Raw genomic sequence first — 21,735 nt, 5'->3', positions numbered from 1 at the left:
CACACCACCTAATCAAGCACTTTTTTTAGAACTAATAACTTTTTGATCTTGAAAAGCAAAAATAGATAAGTGAGAGGGAGGAGCAGTTGCTGGAACAAGTTGAAAGACAGAAAACTCTGTAGGAGCTTCTTATCTGTGCCATTCTGTGAACTTTCATTAATCTGCTCCTATAATCCACTATGGATTTTGTTTACATCTGAAGTGAATTGTGTTCTGCAGTATTACAACTGTATTGTACTGTGCATGAATAGAAGCTCCATCTGATGCTTCCAGGCAGTTCCTGGAAGTGCTGCTTGGAGAAGTGCATGGAAACCTTTTCCATCTCTTGCAAATGGAAGCTTGAGCTGGAAGGTGAAGTGGTAAGAGAGCCATATTGCTTCCATGAGATGTAGCTTTTTGGCAATGAAAACCCAATGGGCCTTGCATAGGCCTGCTCTGAAGGTAAGTCATACAGTATAGGAATGACTAAATACTGTATATTATTTGACTTACGTGATATTATCATTTTATCAGTTACAACAATATACAGCATATACTTTTGGTTTTCAAATAGATCCAATCTCAAGTATATTGCAAGAAGCAGAAGTCCCTCTTATAACACATCAGAAATGCAAGGAACTGATGCCTGAGTACAATATTACTGAAAACATGATATGTGCTGGATATGACGAAGGTGGAATTGATTCCTGCCAGGTAAATGGTAACAGTGTTTGCATTGTTATAGTATAGTCAATAAATTAGTCATCACTTTTTCTGGTTCTTTTTTATAATGCAAACCTTTTATATAGATAGCAATGAGATAAAAAGTAGCACTATGAGAGATGTTTTTTATCATAATTACATCAGTGCTACTGTTCTGTTTTCATTTACCACTGTATGTTACTTTGAATTAGTTTGAAGAAAGTACGCTGAACATTAACATCAAGGAAATAATAAAAGAATCATTATTACAAGTGAAGTACTGGTCAAATCCATTATTCAAACTTAGCAGTTATTAGCCAGGTGTTCTGTCTGGATAATAGTTACCTATTAATGGATTCCCCTGTTCTTTAAACTTTCTGCATATGTTGAAAAGGAAGCCATCACTTTCCTTTCCATGGAGAAGTGTGTCTTTGAGATTGTGTAGTTTTCACTGGTAGACATTTTGCATGAGTCCTGCTACCTTGATTCTCTTCCCCTCAATTGCTTATGCTTAAGTCTTTTCCTTATGGCATATCTCCAAATATGGCAGCAGGAAAAAATATTATCTTTTTTCTAATCAGTTTGGCTAAAAGGAAAAAATAGTAGTACTATTGTCAACTTAACAAGGGAGAAAGGTAGAGAAGGAATGAAGGTTCATTCAAAATTTCACTGGTCCATCCAAGAACCTGTTCAAAAAACCCTGGTATACTATTGAAATTCAATAGCTCACTAGTTCTTGATCAGCTATAAGTAGCGTTTCAGAAATTATAAAAAAAATCACTTATTTAATCCCTATTATTAGCATTATAAAATGCTAATTTTACAAAGCACCAAGGGATTAAGGCTTCTGTGGATGTGTTCTTCTCCTCAGATGTAGATGTCTCCCCCCAAAATGCTACAGAGAGNTACTATTGAAATTCAATAGCTCACTAGTTCTTGATCAGCTATAAGTAGCGTTTCAGAAATTATAAAAAAAATCACTTATTTAATCCCTATTATTAGCATTATAAAATGCTAATTTTACAAAGCACCAAGGGATTAAGGCTTCTGTGGATGTGTTCTTCTCCTCAGATGTAGATGTCTCCCCCCAAAATGCTACAGAGAGCAGTAAGTATTGACCAGAGGGAATGGGCCATGCCAGCATTCTTGTAAGCAATTAACAGAAGTGCATAAATTGTGCAGATTGAGTTGACATAACAGCAAAGAAACAGCATGGCCAGGTCCATATAGGCACAAGTAATAGACATCATTTTTGGAACAGAGCAACAAATTATGATTGAAAGCTCAGGGTGATAAATTTCTCTCCGTGTGATTACTACAACATTTCCTGCCCGTGGTTAGCAGGTTGGGTAAAGGATCCTTATGAAAGGCATTTCTTTCTCTGATACTTATATAAGCATCATGACATAACTTTTACACAGGCCCAGTACATTTCATTTAAACTTATGACTTATAGAGAAGCTTGCAGAAATATTATATAAAACTGACAGTCATCTTATTAAACAGTTAAGATCATAGTAATAGTGTTATCAACAATAACGATATTTTCATTTTTCTTTCTCATTTCAGGGAGATTCTGGTGGACCTCTGATGTGTCAAGAGAACAAAAAGTGGTTTTTAGCTGGTGTAACATCCTTTGGCTACAAGTGTGCACTTCCAAATCGACCTGGAATTTATGCAAACGTTTTCAAATTTGTAGACTGGATAAAACGTACCATTAATTATTAACTAGAAATATAGGATTGAAAAAGAAAGACTGTGATTGTAGCATCTATATAATAAAGTTTGGTAGAATCAGATAAAAATTCATCATTCAAATTATGGCCAAGTTTGTGTTAGAAGTGATCTGAACACGTCTTTGAAGTTTCACTGACACTCACCCAGAAGTTGCAATATTTTTCTACCAGCTACTCTCTTAATGCTTGAATAAGAAAAGACAAGGGTAATTCAGATAACATACTGATTTGTTAAAAGTACAACCCTCAGTAAAACTGTGCCTTTAAATTTACTGAGAAGAGCAGTTCTAATAATTTTCCAAGACAGATGACATCATGAATTAAATTCTTATACAGAGTCTACTGCAGATAGGCTGTCAATCCATTTAAATATTTTTTTCTTTAAAAGATTTTTAAATGACTGTTTTTTTCAAACAGTAATGATATTTCGGTATATGTGTCATTACTAAGGTTCCAATCAGAAAACCTCAGTCATACACCTCCCTGATTATTCCTATTAACTCAGTTTATTAGGAAAGAAGTCAATGCAAAGTGTATGTATAGTTTATGCAAAAATTCAGGATACAGTACTGTTTAGCAGTATTTATGAAACTCTCATGTCTAGTCAAATGAGCTAGAAAATACTATGGGTCAAATTATTTGAACCAAGTAAGTAACTTTCTATTCTCAATTTAATTAATTTTAGATTTTTTTTCCTGCACTGCCTGATAGAATAACCAAACAAGTACTGCATCTTACTATAAGATGGAATGTTTGAAAAATAACCCATAACTATAAAAAAGCTTTCTATTGAAATCAATGGATAGGCTTTTATACTATTTCTGTGAAATCATGTATGTACCTATTTCATTCCCTATTTTAAATCATACTGTCAAAATGTGTTCAAGACATTTCTGTATTTTAAATAACATTAAACTGAACTCAGATAAGAAATATTGCAAATTCAGAAACAGCTAAACTTATCCATGTAATGAGAAAACTTTCAGTTTACACATAAAATAGTATCAATAGTCACTAATACAATAGTAATAAAATTATAAATCATTTGATTATGACACATTAACCATTCTGCATGGTTAATGCTCTCAATTAGCTCTCAGTTTATAACTCATAATTCTCAGAGTTTGTTTCTTAAAACAGTCCTCAATTTTTCTCTTGAAAACTGCAGGAAATGAAGCATTTATCACACATCAGGTCTCACTAAACTGAATTTATATATCTGAAAATACCATTGTTTTCAATAGAAGCATTTTGTCATTTATATCTGCAAATCACAGAATGCTGGAACAGAGATATGAGAATGGCTCCAATATGTAAGCTTTAGTGACAGTTCCAGCTAATGTACAAGTACTTCTGCTGTTAACATATGTTTCCATGTTGCCCAAGGAGACAGAAAAATCCCAGTATGATTTTCTTATTTTTAGGAAATGACGAGCACAATAGCATCAGACTCAGCTTTTGGTGATGTCATAGATATCTCTATGTCATTTTCTTGGCAACAGTATGGAAGCAATTTGGTATTGTCTTTAATTTTTTGAGGGGAGAAGTGGGGCAAGGGAATACTTTTTTACTTACAAGTCTATCCTACAGCCCTGGTATTTCCTGGAAGTCTTTAATTTAAACAGAATCATTAGGATAAGGAATATTTTTCAATAGCACTGAATGCATAAGTGAGGCACGCTAGATCAAATTGATATAACTTCTGTATGATGCAAAGTTGGAAATGGCATCTTTTGCAATTCTGAATGCACGCTTAGTATTTGTATGCAGTTGTTTACAGATTCTGAATATAGAATTGTGTGCAGTTATTTACAAACTCATAGAGTATGCGTGTGTGTGTGTGTGAGTGAGTGTGTTATATAAACAATGCCATACTGAGGATCTGTTTTGTAGATCAGAGCAATTTTGAGGCAGTTTCACAAATATTTTTGAGGACTTCAAATCTGGACTATACAAACAAAATTTCCAAAAGAATAAAAAAGAATCTTAGCTGGCTGCAGGAAATATTTGGAAGCTATTCTTTGTGTGAAAGGAAATATTATAAGATAGATATTCAACTCTTTTAATTCTACTTTCATTATTTTCTTATCTTGAAATTATTAAAAAAAAACCTGCACACAATTTCTTTATATATTCAAGTATGCAAAAGGTAATACTATATAGAAGTGGTATCAATTTCTGTCATTCAGGGACCAGGAATATGGGTGGGTTTACGAAGGAAAGAAGGAAGGAAGGAAGGAAGGAAGGAAGGAAGGAAGGAAGGAAGGAAGGAAGGAAGGAAGGAAGGAAGGAAGGAAGGAAAACTTCATGACAGTCTTTACATTTCATAATTCTTAAATGATTAAGAGATAGCATTTCTAAGTGGCATCATGGTGACTTCTCTTTCCTAGGATTTTATAGACAAAAGAACAACAAAAACAGAACAAGATACCAGTATGGAATAAGTTGTCAATCATACATTTCTGCCATTGCTTGTTCCAACAGTAAAGCATACATAGGAAAAGCTACTTTTTATTTCAATTTGTTTTCAGGGAATTGAATTGAATTGAATGTACTAATTCTGCTATTTTTGTACTAATTAATATGACCTGAGTAGAATAATTTGTGCTAACACTGGACAAGCATTATCAAAAATAGATGATAGCAAAGAATAATCAAGTACTGTGCATCATTTTCTTTGCCTTAAAAAAAATCTCATCACTCAAAGGAATAACACTGATAAATATTTTTACGTATATGAGATTATAATAACTCATGTTCTAGTGTAGCTTTTTTATGCAAAGATAAATTATCTTATTACATTGTAAATTAATATTAGCTGGAATTACAGTCCATCCATTAGTGAGAAATAATACAATACTATATATTGTAATTAATAATAGCAATAAATGTTAAACGTTAAATGAGAAATATTTGTTCTACAAATATACATAGAATGAATTCAAAATGTTCTGTCCATCTCATTAGTAGCTGTAGCCAAATTACTTTCCTTAGCAAAATAATCATATTCTTACTTTCTTTTAGACAGCTATGTTTGCTATGGGATTAAAAACCAAACACCATGTATTAAAAAAATTAATCCAAGCAATTGCCTCAAGGGGAAGCTTCCACTTCATTCTGTTGATCAGTTGCAATTTCAAGCCATTCCGAACTAATGTTTGACAAGACAAATTTAAGAGATCCTGAAAAGTATCATTCCTCTTTATTTTCAGCCAGTTCTCTATACTTCCAGGTTACTGTCCTTTCTTGGGTTCTTAGAAATCCACAGTGTTGACTGATCAGGACTGGTTTTTGTTCTTCCTTTACTGGAAAATTAAAAACAGAAATGCATGGCTATACATTTGGTGCACATAATTTCACATATTCAACTAGGAACTCTGCAATAAGGGAGGGTGGTAAAGAATAAATTGTAAAAATACCTGAATGTTTGTATTAGGTATATTGTTTCATTTACCCTGGTTCAAAAGCACTATATACATGTAACTGAAAACTGATCTTAGACTTAAGGAAGGAAGCCAAGCAGCCTATAAGTCCTATGCAATATTTAATACTCAAGACCTGTACCAATTAGCATACCAACTTAGTGCCAACTGAGTTTTTATAAATAACTTCTGCATTAATATAATTAAAGCATAAAACAATGTATAAGGGTCAATATAAAAGAGAAAAAAAGTGACATTGCCACGGGTGTATATTACAAGCCACCCAACCAATCAGAAGAAATAGATGAACTCTTTGTCAGCCAGTTAATAAATGTATGTAGGAAGCATACCACAGTAGTAATGGGAGACTTCAACTATCCAGATATCAACTGGGAGACAAACTCTGCAACAAGTGGGAGATCAAACAGATTCCTACCAACCTAGCTGACAACTTTGTCATCCAAAAGGTGAAGGAGGGAACTAGATGTAAAGCTATACTGGACTTAATTCTTACTAATAGAGAAGAAGCGATAGAAGGAGTTGAAGTTGCCAGAACCTTGGGTGAAATGACCACATCATACTGGAATTTAATATAATGCAAACACTAGCAATATTAAACAATCCAACCAGTGTCTTAAACTTCAAAAGAGCCAATTTTAACAAACTCAGAGAGAACCTAGGAAAGATCCCATGGATGAAAATCCTAAAGGAGAAAACAACTCAAGAAGCGTGGGAAACTTTGAAAAATGTGATCATAAAAGCTCAAATCATCACAATACCACTGAAAAAGAAAAACAAGAAATTCAAGAAGAAACCATCATGGCTGCAGAAAGATCTCTCTGACAAACTGAAAGAAAAAAAGGACAAATACAAAACACAGAAAGAGGGGCACATAACTATGGCCAATTATCAGCAGACAGCCAGAACATGCAAAGATGAAGTCAGGAAAGCAAAGGCTCAGAATGAACAAAGACTTGCAACAGAAATCAAGGATAATTTTAAAAAAGTTTCTTCCAACATATTAACAAGAAAAAAGTTAAGGAAACTGTAGGTCCACTAAAGAGAGAGGATGGCAAGGAAATAACAGACAAACAGAGCTGCTTAACTCATTCTTTGCATCAGTCTTCACACAAAAAGAAACTACACCACAACATACCCCAAAACCCCATTGTAAAAGACAAACTAGAAACAAAATTAAAATAAGCAGGAAAATGGTAAGAGAACACCTATCAGACCTTGACGAATATAAATCACCGGGACCCGACAGACTACATCCCAGACTTCTGAAGGAGCTGGCAGATGTTATCTCAGAAACATTGCACCATATCTTTCAAAAATCCTGGAGCACTGGGGAAATACCTGAGGATTGGAAAAGGGCTGATGTGGTTCCCATCTTCAAGAAAGGGAAAAAACACGGACCCAGGAAACTACAGACCAATCAGTTTAACATCAATACCTGGGAGGATCCTAGAAAACATAATCAAAAAACAGATCTGCGAACAAACTAGGAGCAAACAAAGTTATAACTAGTAGCCAGCATGGGTTTGTTAAAAACAGATCATGCCAAACCAATCTTATTTCATTCTTTGATAAAGTGACTAAACTAGTAGACCAGCGAAATACTGTGGATGTAGTATACTTAGATTTCAGTAAGGCATTTGATAAAGTAGACCACAACCTACTCCTTGGTAAACTAGAAAAAGGTGGAATAGACAACATCCCCAGCAAATGGATCTGTAGTTGGCTGGCAAACCGTACTCAACAAATAGCCCTCAGTGGCACCACATCCACATGGAGAGAAGTAAGCAGTGGGATACCACAAGCTTCCGTTTTAGGCCCAGTACTCTTCAATATCTTCATCAATGACTTAGATGAGGAAATTCAAGGGGAACTCATCAAATTTGCAGATGACACTAAACTGGCAGGAGTAGCCAACACCCCAGAAGACAAATTTAAGATCCAAAAAGATCTTGACAAACTTGAACAATGGGCCCTATCCAACAAAATGAGTTTCAATGTGGAGAAAAGCAAAGTTTTACATTTAGGCAGGAAAAATCAAAGGTACAAGTACAGATTAGGTGAGACCTGGCTTAAAAACAGCAACTATGAAAGGGACCTTGGAGTCCTAGTGGACGATCACTTGACTATGAGCCAGCAGTGTGCAGCAGCCGCCAAAAAAGCTAATACAATCCTGGGTTGTATAAACAGAGGCATAGAATCAAGATCACGTGAAGTATTAATACCACTTTATAAAAGACCACACCTGGAATACTGCAGCCAATTTTGGCAACCATATCACAAAAAAGTTGTTGAGAGTTTGGAAAAAATTCAGAGAAGAGCAACTAAGATGATCAAAGGCCTGGAAACTAAAACATGTGAAGAACGGCTGCAGGACTTGGGTTTGGCTAGTCTAAAGAAAAGAAGAAATAGGGAAGACATGATAGCAGTATTCCAGTATTTGAGAGGCTGACACCAAGAAGAGGGGGTCACATTATTCACCAAAGCACCAGAGGGCAGGACAAGAAACAATGGTTGGAAACTGATCAAAGAGAGAAGCAACCTGGAATTAAGGAGAAACTTCCGGAAGTGAGGATAATTAACCAGTGGAATAGCTTGCCTTCAGAAATTGTGGCCACTCCATCACTGGAGATTTTTAAGAAGAGGTTAGACAGTCATTTGTTTGAGATGGTATAGGTTCTCCTGCTTGAGCAGGGGGCTGGACTAGAAAACCTCCAAGATCCCTTCCAACTCTACTCTACTCTACTCTACTCTACTCTACTCTACTCTACTCTACTCTACTCTACTCTACTCTACACTACACTACACTACACTACTCTACACTACTCTACTCTACTCCATATTGAATTAAATTACTCTTTTAATGCCAACCTCTGAACAAAAATTGCAAGCTTTTTGACAGTGAGGGCTGCGTTTTGAATGATGTGCCATTGACTGTGTTCCCCAAAGAAGGGCAAGATGGAAAATAATATTTATTATTCTTTGTATATTTAAAACTTTTACTTCTTTCACATTAACAATTGCAACTCAGTGGCAAATTTGTGATAGGCTGCAATCATTTGCCTTTTGGATGATGGTGATGATGGTGATGATGATTCATTTGATTTGCTTCCCATTTTTCTTCTGAAAAGACATTCAAACTGGTTGTTTTAAATATTACAGCAGCATGGAAGGAAGCCAAATAAATTTATTAATGTTGCTGCTGATTTTAAAGGGTTTTCTCTGAACAAATGTGACAAAAACATATTCCCCAAACTATTTGTTCAGTAGGAACACTGCTAACTTCCCATGAGTTTATATGGTTTATCGTAATTTCAAGACTGTCAAAGCTCAAAGTAATTAATGTTTTTAATTCTGCTTTCAAAATAGAATCAAAAGATGACCTTAGAAACTGAGCAATGTACCAAGTTAGAATCTAAATGTTCTGTAAGGGATTCAGATGATAATGGAGATGAATCACTGAAGCAGTTTCTCCTTGCTTCCCTAGAAGAAAGAAAGGGAAAGCCTCTAAGCATGAATGGTTTGCCATAAAGCACAGGAGAAATGCTTGGTTCTTAATATTATGGGTTAATATTTGCATGTCTGATATAGATTTCCTCGTTATAACCAAATCTTTTTTTCAGTTTTGCTAAGCTACTCTTTCTAAATATTGGATTTAACTTCCAAAATTCCTCACTAACACATCACACATTTGGGAAGCAAGAGAAAATTCTTTGCTGCATTTTCTGGAGGAAATAAAACCAACAATTTTTATTGCAACTTTGTATCAACTCCTTCCCCTTACAACAGGGGTAGGCAACCTTGGCTCTTTTATGACTGGTTGGCTCAGGAATTCTGGGAGTTGAAGTCCACGAGTCATAAAAGAGCCAAGGTTGCCTACCCCTGCCTTATAACATTTCATTAGTCCTCCTGTGTTTCTTATCCTAGTTTCTGATTGTACATCATACACCCCTGGCAGAGAGTAAGCCTGTTGCCTTGTTGGAAATCAAATATCATCATTACCATATAGTTATTTACATGCATCCTTCCTGACCATCATTGTTGTTTTGGGGAACAGTTTGCAAAATGATTATAAATACCCCAGAAGATTGTGGAAGGAAGTTCTAACAAGATATCTGGTGAGATTTTTGGACTGAGTAGATGGCCTTTTTATTGTTTGTTTTAGGATCCAGCCACTTACAGTATATTTGACAGGTCCTGCACTGCCACGAAAACTGGGAAATACTACAATAAAGTAAGATTAAATATTATGAAAATAAGTAGCTAGAAAGATCCACACTGGGAGCATTGTTCAACTCTTTCTTCTGTAACAGCATTCCCACTTCACAATACAAAATGAACAATGACTATAATATTCCAAGAGGGGGGTGGAAAATGAACTGATCCATCTTTGCAAAATGGTTTCTTTGAATATTTTCAAAGCAGCAAGTACTATTAAGCATAACTGCTTTTGCTTAAAGCAGAATATATAATAGAGCATATTATTGTTCATATTGCAAAGCTTATATCTTAATTTTGATATTAGCCTGAAATGTTAACTCTCTAATGAAGTTATACAGAAGCAAACAGCTTACCTATATTGGTTTAACAATACTATTTGATCTATGACAGGGCCACAACTTGCTCCCTCTATATACACTGCATATTTTATCTTTGAGTAGGTGGCTACATTTTTAAATACATTCTTTCACAGAACATGCACTATGCAATATGATGGATGTCATTCAGGATGAATAGTCTTGTATGTTATGTAGACTGGACTTGAATAGGAGTAAGTGGCTGATGTACACATATATTCCAAAGAACATAAATCACAGATACAAATTATCATGTTTGATAAAACACTGAATTACCTTTTATGAATCATCTGGAAACAGCAAGTCCCAAAAGCCACTAATATCAACAACAACAGTGGTATGGTTGGTATAACAACGTAAATTAAATTAGGAATTAGACCTACAAAAAGAAAGAATATTATTATACTTTTATATATATATATATATATATATATATATATATATATATGTAACTAAATCTTTTCATCCAGAAATTTCTTCAAAGCCTCCTAACACTAATGGCAAAAATGATATTCCCCTATAATATACAACCAAGAGAAAGTTGCAAAATGTATCTTAACATTGCTTATTCTAGAAATTCATCCACCAATAGAATAAAAAAGCACTTAGACTTATATACCGCTTCATAATGCTTTACACACTCTCTAAGCAATTTACAGAGTCAGCATATTGCTTCCAACAATATGGGCCCTCATTTTACTAACCACAAAAGGATGAAAGGCTGAATCAACCTTCTGCCCATCAGGATTGAGTTCCTGGCAGTGAGCAGAGTTAGCCTACAAAACTGCATTCTAACCACTGCACCACCATGTCTCATTTGGTTGTACAAAAATATAACTAAAAATCTGAATAAAGTATATCTTAAAACCTTTTGGTTTATCTAGACTGCACTGGTGAAGAGAAATTGCCTTGGCCCACATATAAAATATATAATATATTTAATGTGTATAAAACACATAATAATGTTAAAGGTTTACAATCTTTTGGGGCCACATTATAGGCCACAGGCCACAGGTTAGACACACCTGTCTTAGAACATATGAATCAATGTTTTTTTCCTGAACAGAATTCCATGGTTTATATGAAATTTGTTTTGATGTACATTCAAAGTCACATTTTTAATCTAAACATTTCAGCCAGAGAACACATTTTAAAGACAGTGTAGAAACCAACTTTATAGTTTTGATTGTTAAGTATGTATAGCTACAAACTGAGCCAACTTGAATTCAGTTTAATAAATAATGTTCCTTAAATGCTATGCACTGTACATTAAGAAATTTGGAAAGACTCTTTGTTTCCCAAATATCTTATTTCTTATTCATGAATATATTTATATGCTAGATTTATAATCTTCATCTGCTCCAAATAATCCTTTTCCTTCTGACTCCCTTATCTATAGCATTCATTCATTATAGTTATTTTTAATCCCAGCCTTTTAATTGTATTTTGATTCTTTATCTATTTTTCTACAAATTAAATGAATCCCTCTACATATCAGTCATAAGGGGTTGGGAAGCCTGTCGTAAGAATGCCAAGAAAAATGGTAGACAATAGTAATGGAGCATAGCAAACCGTGAATGCAATTCTGCAGAAGTCTTCCCAATGTTAATTATCATAACTTCATTTAAAATTTATAATCACTTTACTCTCTTTAGTTTAAGGAAAGATCATTGCTGACAACTACCTAAAAACCATTTTCAGGCTTCCATATTTCTAACAGGGGGGGGGGGGAAGCAAGAGGTCTATAATCATTTCCTTAAACAATATGCACATAAGAGTATAAGGCAAATTTCTTCTTCACTGAACTTTTTTAACATGGGTGGAACGCAGACTGGTGAAGAGTTCACTAGAAAATGAGCCAGAATTGACCTCAATTATGTAGCAACTAAAGAACAAAGAGCTAGATTTAATGTATTCAATTCAATATATTCAATTTAGGCACCAACCAAATCCAAAATGAATCTGGCAACATACAATAAAGCCAAATGAAATAGAAAATATAATAAAAGTTATAAAAAGAAAAGGAATACAGAAGAACAGATTGTTAGACCACTAATAACATTCACACCCTAAACATATTCAACAGGATTTCCATACCCTAAGACTTGGGTGAACAACCAGGGTATTAGGACTTTCTGGAATGCCATCAGGGTGGGTGCCATATGAATATCATAGAAACTTCAATCCAGATAGCAAATGCCATCACAAAGATGACAACGTGTATCCTAATAGATGACAAATTTTAATTGAAGGGATTATGAAAATTCCAATCCAGAGCAAGGCCTCCAAATCCAGAATGGATACAATTAGTACACAAGATAAATCTGTGCAAAGGCCCCCTCTTTCAACAGGAGCTGTGAGTCTAGAAAGACCCTCAAACTGTGCGCCAACTCTGTGCCACCCAATCTAGAGTCAAAGATGATATATCACCAGAACCTGGGGGACTAAAAACCCAAAGCCACTCTATCTTGCCAGGGTTAAATTGGAGCCAGTTTCTTCCTAAAGCTTCATGGTATCCATGCGCTGCAGCACATCACCCAGAATATAGATGTATAACTTGATAGTAATTGACATACTGATGATGCAGCACATCATGCCATTGAATGACCTCCCCCAGGAGTTTCACATAGATATTAAAGACAAGCAGTCAAAAATCTGAACCCATCCCATACCACAGGAGCTAGGGTTAGAGCTATCCCCACCTGAACAACATTATAAGTCATAACCAGCAACTTGAATCACACTTGAATCTTACTGATAATTAGTACAGCTTTCAAAGCAGTGGTGTAACATAGGCATGCCAAGGCATGCCCATAGCATTGTGGACCAGTTGAAGCTCCAAGTAGCCTTTGAGGGCAGACCTGTGTATAGCCCTTGACAACAGTCAAGCCTGAGATAACAAAGGCATGAATGATCCTCTGTGCTTCCTTATCCAGAAAAGGATATAGCTGGTATACCAGTTGGAGCTGTGTAAAGACCTTCCTGGCCACAACTATTTATTTTGCTACTTCCTTATTGATCCTGAAGATGCACTAGGACTAGGACTTAGAGAGGCAAAACATTCACCATGCAAGCATATGGTACCAAGCATAAAAGTTATCATGTGATTAATCAGCAATTAATAGAGCCACTTCATTATTTATTTATTTATTTGTTTGTTTGTTTGTTTAATGAGCTACCATTTGTAAAAATTGAATTAAAAAAATGTTAATTGGAAAAATACAAATTTCAAGTTTGTTCACATGCCAACATTTTATTGGATTTTGTTTTTATTGCTGTCCATTTCTCCTGCATTCATATTCAATTGGCATTTCCAAAAAATTATACTTGAAATTCCTTATCTCGCTGCAATTTACTTTCTGTTGAATCCAAATTTATATCATTTTTCCTTTAAAATGCTAAATGCATCTAATTGGTCTTTCGAAATAGCCTTTTGAAATGTGATCTAAAAACTAAACGTATCAATTACCACCAGTTTCAGTAACGACCAATGGAAAATCATCTTCTGACTTGCTTGAATCATTAGGCTTCACGGCTGGCACTGTTGCTTGAACTTCTGAAAAAGCAATTTGGGGGGGGGGAAGTACAGTAAACTTGTTTTCTATATCTTTACATCTGCTTTTGTAATTGTACTTTTAAAAGATTAAAAAAATCTACAGCTAATCATTTTTAAAAGCAAGTGTGGGCGATAAATTCTGGCTATAGGTTTCTTTACTACATTGGGATCACATCTGGAATAAAAGTTATAAAAACTGCAATATTCTAAAGGGTAGCTATATGCTATAAAACACACAGTTGGATATTTTTCTGAATTGTAATGGTAGTTAAGATGTTTCAATTTAGCCTGCTTTTTAAATCTATTTTGATTTAAAAAATAATTCAGATTTTATTTCTCAACACCGCAATTCTGTCCAAAATGTTCTTACCATGATGTGGATCTGTTCTGTCTCCTGATTTTTTTTCTAGGATATCTTCTGTTAAATCAATAAGAAACAATTAAAAATATTATTTTTACTGTTTTGTACATAACATCAAAAATAACTTTAATAAGCTTTTTTCAGTCTTTATAACTAACCTTTCCTAGTCTACTTTCATTTGGAAAAGCAAATTGAATACTCTCAGTTCATTTTTCAGATGAACTGGACTTGTTGCTGTAATTTTCAAGCCTCAAGAGGCACTAAATTGTGGAAGACTCATTGAAACATGAACGTGCAGCACTGTATTTCATGGAATGAGATTTAGGAAAAAACAAGATCCAGAACGTTAAAAAAATGTTTTCTATTGTTATCCCATTCTTATTTCAAAGACCCTGTAATATATATGTGTCCTATTTTCATAGAATATCCAAAAGTAAAAACAGTGAAAGATGTATATATGAACTATACTGTATATAATAGAACAGAGTTATAGGGACATAAACTAAAAACATTCTTTTACACAAATAATTTATGAAGCACATTGATTTTACTTGGTTATTATTTTGAACATATTGCCTGACCAAGTTATGAGAGTACTTAGGTGAACTTATCTGAGCTTCTATAGCTCAATATCAGACCTGTAAAAATCTATTAGATTGCTATTGCACTAAATGATTTAGCAGTTTAAATGTCATCAGTATGAAAAATGCAGAAGACAAACACAAAGACAGTAACATTATTTAACAGAAAACTATACTATTCAGGGATTTCTCCCTTGGTTCTGAATCCAGATTACAAGGAAAGTGCCACTATTGATTTATCTGTGATTCAAAAGTAAAGATTGCATCAAGAACCTGGTTTATCAGCACTACCTGACTTATACTTGCAGATGAAATTGTGCTTCATATTACATCTGTCGTCATTCCATTGATAAAGATAAGGCCCTCCTAAACCTGGATTTGCAGATGGCTGATGATACATCACAACACAAGCTTCACTCCCACAGGAAGGCTCATCAGTATACCAATTTCTATAAAGCAGAAATATAACAAATGCAAAATATAACTTTTGAATCTTTATTATTATTATATTAAATAGGTTTTTTTTTCTTCCTCTCAGTTTTCCCACATTTCTAACTTAGCTAAGAAGTTGGGCTTTGTGCAACTCCTTCATTAGATTTTCCCATGCCAAATAAGTATAAGTTGCAGCAAAGATCTATTGCAGAATTTGTACTAACGTTTTATAAAACAAAAAACCTAAATGGAAATTGTTGGCATTCAAACCCATAATGGAAGGAAAAACTACAGTACATGTTCTGTAAAATATGTTCGGAAAAATTATTGAATGACAGTGCAGTATATGGAAAGAAATATGTTGTCCAAGATTCAGGAAGAAGTGAGACCAAAAATCACATTCCAATACATCCACTATTTCATGGGCAACTCTTGGTAGGATACTACCTATCATCTCAATAACACTGTAATGAACTCTATATGAACAAGGCAGAATGGAAAAGAATGGTACAAGGCCTATAGATAATGATAAAAATCCATGCTGATGTGGGGAGGCAATAGAAAAATAGACTATTAAATGCATAACTATCTGATAAAACCAAGATAATGGAAGAATGAGAAAATATGTGACATCTCAACACAATCCCCAAATTGGAGGGGGATTTATTGCTCTTAGCTCATATACTGAATATCTTGTCTACTGGAAACGTGGACCTGAATATGTCTTAGTCTTCTATTTCTAGAAGTTTGGGGGTAAAATATTAAGAGCTTTTACCTGAAGAGAGAACTGCTTCCATCTGTCCATTTGTAAAGATCAGGGCAGGCACTAGACGTAGTTTGTCCCTGTCTCCATAGACCAATCCAGAAGTCTCCATCAGAAATCCCAGGACCTGATTTTGTGAGATTCTGCAGCATACTTTCTATCAGTTTCTGTTCTGTTTCACTTTCAAGACTGAGAAGTACTCCACCTCCCATTTCACAAGCTTGGCGAGCCTCTTGAAAACCCACACGCCGAGACATGTCTTGAAAATAGGCAATCTTGTAGCAGGGATGTGCTGAGTCACCATAGCATATCTTTTGACCTAAAAAAAACCCCCCACAAAATAACACTATATAATTTTTATTAATATCCATAGATTTCAGCTACATCTTTTATTATATTATAAGTCATTCATGTTCAGACAATATTGCTTCCCCTGCTTCCTTTCTCTTTATTGCTAAAATTAAATTTTTTAAAGGCAAGAAACAATATGTACATAATGTACTTTGCTTGGTACATTTGGGATTATCCATTTGGAAACACTTATTTCACCCCAACCTATATGACATGAAGAAGGCCAAAGAAGAAAAAAAAAACATGGGTCCACTTGCTTCTCTCTGAGTACATGAAAAATAAAGTATTGGGAGTCCACTGAAAAAGCTAGTAAGTTGTTGGCATGTTATAGTTTCATTCCTTACTGTATTATTGCCCATTATGGGCTGTGTTGGAAAGCTGTTATCTATTCCCCTTGTAGTCATGACAAGTTCTTGAAACAACATACATGAAAAGGTGTTTTATTTCCAGGAGGCGGCTTTCCTGAAATGTTTCAGCTTATTCATTTTTACAATCTGAATATGGGTTAGATTATAATGTAGCCGAAAACATGACTTATGCTTTCTTTCATAATTTTTCTATCAAAACTATTCAAATTAAATATGGGGTTTGAACCACTCAATATACTTGCTCCACCACTGAATGCAATACATGTCATTACTTGACATTCAAAAGGCTTTATTTCTCTCTCAACAGAGGGGAAGGGATACAGCACCATCTATCTCCTGGAAAAACATGGTTATGTTTATTTTTTTGCTTGTGGATATTTAATAAATTATATAAAATTGTTAAATATGCAAAATTGAAAATTTATTCTAGCTATGAGAATGCACAGTGATGAGCAATAACCCATTTTCTAATTGTTCCCACACATAAGCGTAAATGTCTGGAGCACTTGGTTAATTGGGGACAACTTTTATCTCTTAAAAATTATCTACCTTAAGATACATTTCTCTATCAAAGTCTGGTATGAATAATGAGGCAAAATTAAAGAACAATGGTTTCTTAAAGATCCAATGGTCTCTGGTACCGAATCAATACAAGGCCCAGGGAAATTAAATAATCTATTCCTGCCTAATATACACATGTATCTGGTTTGCGATGCATGTTTCTCTTTTCTCTTATTGCAATTTATGTCAAATACAAATGATTACACACAGTGCTTTATTTGTAAAAAAAAAAAAAAAAAAGTGCCAGAACTCACACACATCATACAACCTGCCTTGCCTATCCAAAAAAGGTGCCGGAACTCCGTTCTGGGCGTTCTATGACAAAAAAAAGCCCTGATTATACACAATATCAAATGTTCTATTAAAAAAGCATTTCATTTCTTTTCTTTGCATAACCTCTCAATGAAGTTATAATTTCACTAGATAGGGTCAGAGACTAATTGCTTATGGAACTACTACGTTGTGGAGTCCTCAGTAGCCAGTAGCATAAGAGAGGCCATTATGCTGAAGCAAGCTGGCAACAGTTGGAGGAAAATAAGAGGTAATGACTGAGCAGTGAAGAAATAAGATCTGATGAAGGACCAAAACTTTGTATCTCATACCAACATCTTAGAAAATACCTGAAGATCAGACTTGATGATAGAAATGGGATTCATGTTGTACAACTATACTGAAATCCAAGCAGGGAGCAAAGTCCAGAAGACTTCCAGGAAAAATCTCACTGGAAGAACTTCAGCAATTAGTCTTGGAAATATCCTGGAAATCAGAATCAGAGTAGGATATTGACATAAAATAAGATTAAGTTCTAATTTCTTCTTCAGCAAATAAGATGAAGTTGAAAAGGAAATGTAGACTAAAATGTAGACTTAAAAGCTAATTAAAATCTATTAAACTGAAGAGTAATAAGAAACATAATGAACCTGAAAAAGACCCATTTAAGCTATTTTACTAATTTAGTTTAAAAATGTATTTAATTCACTATGAAAATAATTAATTCTACATATTTTAAACTTGTTCAATACCTTCTCAACCTGTAACGTAATATATGCTAGCTAATGAACAATGTATTTTTGCCTTTCCAGAGAACAAGCAGATCAGTCTCTGTAGAAAAATAAACAAACAAACAAACAACAACTGATCTCATGTCAACAACTGCAACATTCAGGAAGAAATGACAGAATATTTCAATATTCAGAGATAGTATATTGTTGACCCTGAGGTTACATTCTCCAAAATAGAAATTTCATTACGAAACTCCAGATGAATCAGAACTAATGAAGACTTGATTCCATTCATTTTTGCTTGAATAAATACAAATGCTTCTCAGTTCTACTACAGGTGTTGATTAACATAGCAAAACTGAGATTGCCACCAATTACAGATGTTACGAATTTTTACTTTTATATTTTATTGCATTCGGAATTATTTCCAATCTTTGTGCATTTATATAAGTTTATAGAAAATTGGAGATACGGGAACCAGTTCAGAATAATATTTCATGTGTCTGCTTTCCACAAAAAGTTTGTATGGCATAGTAAGAGTATGGCATATTAATTTTGTATGGATAGTAATTTTCTCACACTAAAGTTGGAAGTAACTAACAAAGCATATAAGTCATCATAAGATTCCTGCCATTCAATTGTTTATAGAGAATAAGAAAAAATAAGGATAAAAGATTATTGCATGGATAAAAAGGGATATTTATTTAAAATATTTGTATGGCCACTCATCTTAAAGACAAATGTGGGTGGTTCACAGGATAATGTCTATTTTCTGTTAAACTATTTCTCATGTCTCCTGTTTTCATTCGCAATAGTTTATTTAGTTTGTAATATATCTGTTCCTCTAATATGGTCTTTGGCATATTGTTTTATCACTTAAATTAGGTCTTCTGGAATCACAGCAAAGAATGGCTCCATCTATAACCTATCATATGATTATCAATCATCCTACCTTACCATTTTGTAAGAACGTTAATCTGTTGATTAATTAAATTAAGCACAAATGTTTTACTGCAGTGTTCTCCTTTGTATTGTCAGTGTAACTTAGTTAGAAATAGAATCACATTATATTATGACGCTTCAAATGCAGCTGCAGGAGTATAATTTCATAACTGTACTCTGCATCATTAGGAACAGAGACGTATATAATTTAAACACTTTTTTGCTGGCAAAGCAAATTTTCCTGATTTAACATTCAACTAATCTTTCTGCTCAGAAATTATTTTATGTCAGGTTCTCATAAATACAATCCACAAAACTAGTCACTAGTCACAAAACAATCCACAGTTACTGATACCTTATAATTCTGAACAGTGTTCAGCAATAATAGAAGAGCCGTCTAATTAATTACATTAATTAAAGATTAAAATATAATTCTAAGCTAGACACAGTGGTGAGATTCAAATATGTGAACAACCGGTTGTCTGTGTGTATGCCGCTTCCGGAAGTCCATTCTGGGCCTGGGCAACAAAAAATTAGCTACCGGTTCTGCCAAATTGGTGCAAACTGGCTGAATCCCACCACTGGCTAGACATATTAAATATTTATTAAAAAATAATGATCTCTTATCTTTCTTAAAGGACAATTAGGATGGAGGGGCCAGCAATTTATTCCATAGTGCAGGCAAACCTTCAAAAAGATCTCCCTATGTTTGGAAGGTCATGACCTACAAATAGGATGGCATGCTATGCTATGGGACCAGAAATATAGGTCACATTGCCTTTCTTTGGAATTGGAATGTAAACTGACCTTTTCCAATCCTGTGGCCACTGTTGAGTTTTCCAAATTTGCTGGCAAATTGAGTGTAACACTTTTACTGCATCGTCTTTTAAGATTTTGAATAGCTCAGCTGGAATACTGTCACCTCCACTAGCTTTGTTGTTGCTCAGCTTTCCTAAGGCCCATTTCACTTTACATTCTAGGATGTCTGGCTAAGGTCAGTAACCATCCCATCGTGGTTATCAGGGACGTTAAGCTTGTTCTTGTATAGTTCTTCTGTGTAATTTTGCCACTTCTTTTTAATCTCTTCTGCCTCTGTTAGGTCCCTGCCATTTTGGTCCTTTATCATGCCCATTTTTGCATGAAACGTTCCCTTCATATCTCCAATTTTCTTGAAGAGGTATCTGGTTCTCCCTATTCTATTGTTTTCTTCTATTTCTTTGCACTGTTCATTTAAGTGGGCATTCTTATCTCTTCTAGCTATTCTTTGGAATTCTGCATTCAATTGGGTGTATCTTTCTCTTTCTTCCTTGCCTTTCACTTCCCTTCTTTCCTCAGCTATTTGCGAAACTTCCTCAGACAGCCATTTTGCTTTCTTGCATTTCTTTTTCTTTGGGATGGTTTTAGTTGCTACCTCTTGTACAATGTTGCGAACCTCCATCCATAGTTCGTCAGGCACTCTGTCTATCAGATCTAATTCCTTAAATCTATTTGTCACCTCTACTGTATATTCATCAGGGATATGATTTAGTTCATACCTGAGTGGCCTAGTGTTTTTTCCTACTTTCTTCAATTTAAGCCTAAATTTTGCAACGAGAAGCTCATGATCTGAGCCACAGTCAGCTCCTGGTCTTGTTTTTACTGACTGTATAGAGCTTCTCCATCTTTGGCTGCAGAACACATAGTCAATCTGATTTCTGTGTTGACCGTCTGGTGATGTCCATGTGTAGAGCCATCTCTTGGGTTGTTGAAAAAGAGTGCTACGATGCTATGACCATCATATTTTCTTGACAAAATTCTATCAGCCTGTGCCCTGCTTCATTTTGTATTCCAAGGCCAAACTTGCCTGTTATTCCGATTATCTTTTGGCTTCCTACTTTAGCATTCCAATCCCCCATGATGATAAGGACATCATTTTTTGGTGTTGATTCTATAAGGTGCTGTAGGGCTTCATAGAACCGGTCAATTTCATCCTCTTCAGCACCAGTGGTTGGGGCATAGACTTGGACTACTGTGATATTGAATGGTTTGCCTTGGATTCGAACTGAGATCATCCTGTCATTCGGGGGATTGTATCCCAGTATTGCTTTTCCTACTCTTTTATTGACTATGAAGGCTACTCCATTTCTTCTGAGGGATTCTTGCCTGCAGTAGTATACCTGATGGTCCTCTGAATTAAATTCACCCATTCCTGTGTATTTTAGTTCGCTGATTCCTAAGATGTCGATGTTCAGTCTTGTCATCTCTTGTTTGACCACATCCAGCTTGCCTTGATTCATGGATCTTACATTCCAGGTCCCTATGAAGAAAAGATCTTTACAACATCGGACTTTCCTTTCACCACCAGATGCATCCACAGCTCAGCATCCTTTCAGCTTTGGCCCAGTC

At 34.8% G+C, this 21,735-nt stretch overlaps 2 protein-coding genes across 2 annotated transcripts in view; one reads left to right on the top strand and one right to left on the bottom strand.

Annotated features, from left to right (window-relative positions):
* Positions 1-2,409, top strand: part of TMPRSS15 (transmembrane serine protease 15) — a 56,376-nt gene extending 53,967 nt beyond the window's left edge. Inside the window, exons 23-24 of the mRNA XM_029283770.1 lie at positions 554-693; positions 2,251-2,409. Of these exons, the coding sequence (XP_029139603.1) occupies positions 554-693; positions 2,251-2,409 (299 nt within the window). The remainder of the gene's footprint in view (positions 1-553; positions 694-2,250) is intronic.
* Positions 2,410-5,111: 2,702 nt separating this feature from the next.
* The window catches only part of CHODL (chondrolectin), a 24,502-nt gene continuing 7,878 nt past the window's right edge, over positions 5,112-21,735 (bottom strand). The window contains exons 2-7 of the mRNA XM_015814130.1: positions 16,140-16,446; positions 15,224-15,381; positions 14,361-14,408; positions 13,904-13,990; positions 10,711-10,813; positions 5,112-5,722 (exon numbers count right to left, since the gene is read on the bottom strand). Coding sequence (XP_015669616.1) covers positions 5,638-5,722; positions 10,711-10,813; positions 13,904-13,990; positions 14,361-14,408; positions 15,224-15,381; positions 16,140-16,446 — 788 coding nt within the window. The 3' untranslated portion in view covers positions 5,112-5,637. The remainder of the gene's footprint in view (positions 5,723-10,710; positions 10,814-13,903; positions 13,991-14,360; positions 14,409-15,223; positions 15,382-16,139; positions 16,447-21,735) is intronic.

Source organism: Protobothrops mucrosquamatus, unplaced genomic scaffold, assembly GCF_001527695.2.
Source record: "Protobothrops mucrosquamatus isolate PMUCROS unplaced genomic scaffold, P.Mucros_1.0 scaffold223, whole genome shotgun sequence".
In the NCBI taxonomy this organism is placed as follows: Eukaryota; Metazoa; Chordata; class Lepidosauria; order Squamata; family Viperidae; genus Protobothrops; species Protobothrops mucrosquamatus.
The sequence above is the reverse complement of the archived record's forward strand: the minus strand, read 5'-3'. Positions and strand labels throughout refer to the sequence as shown.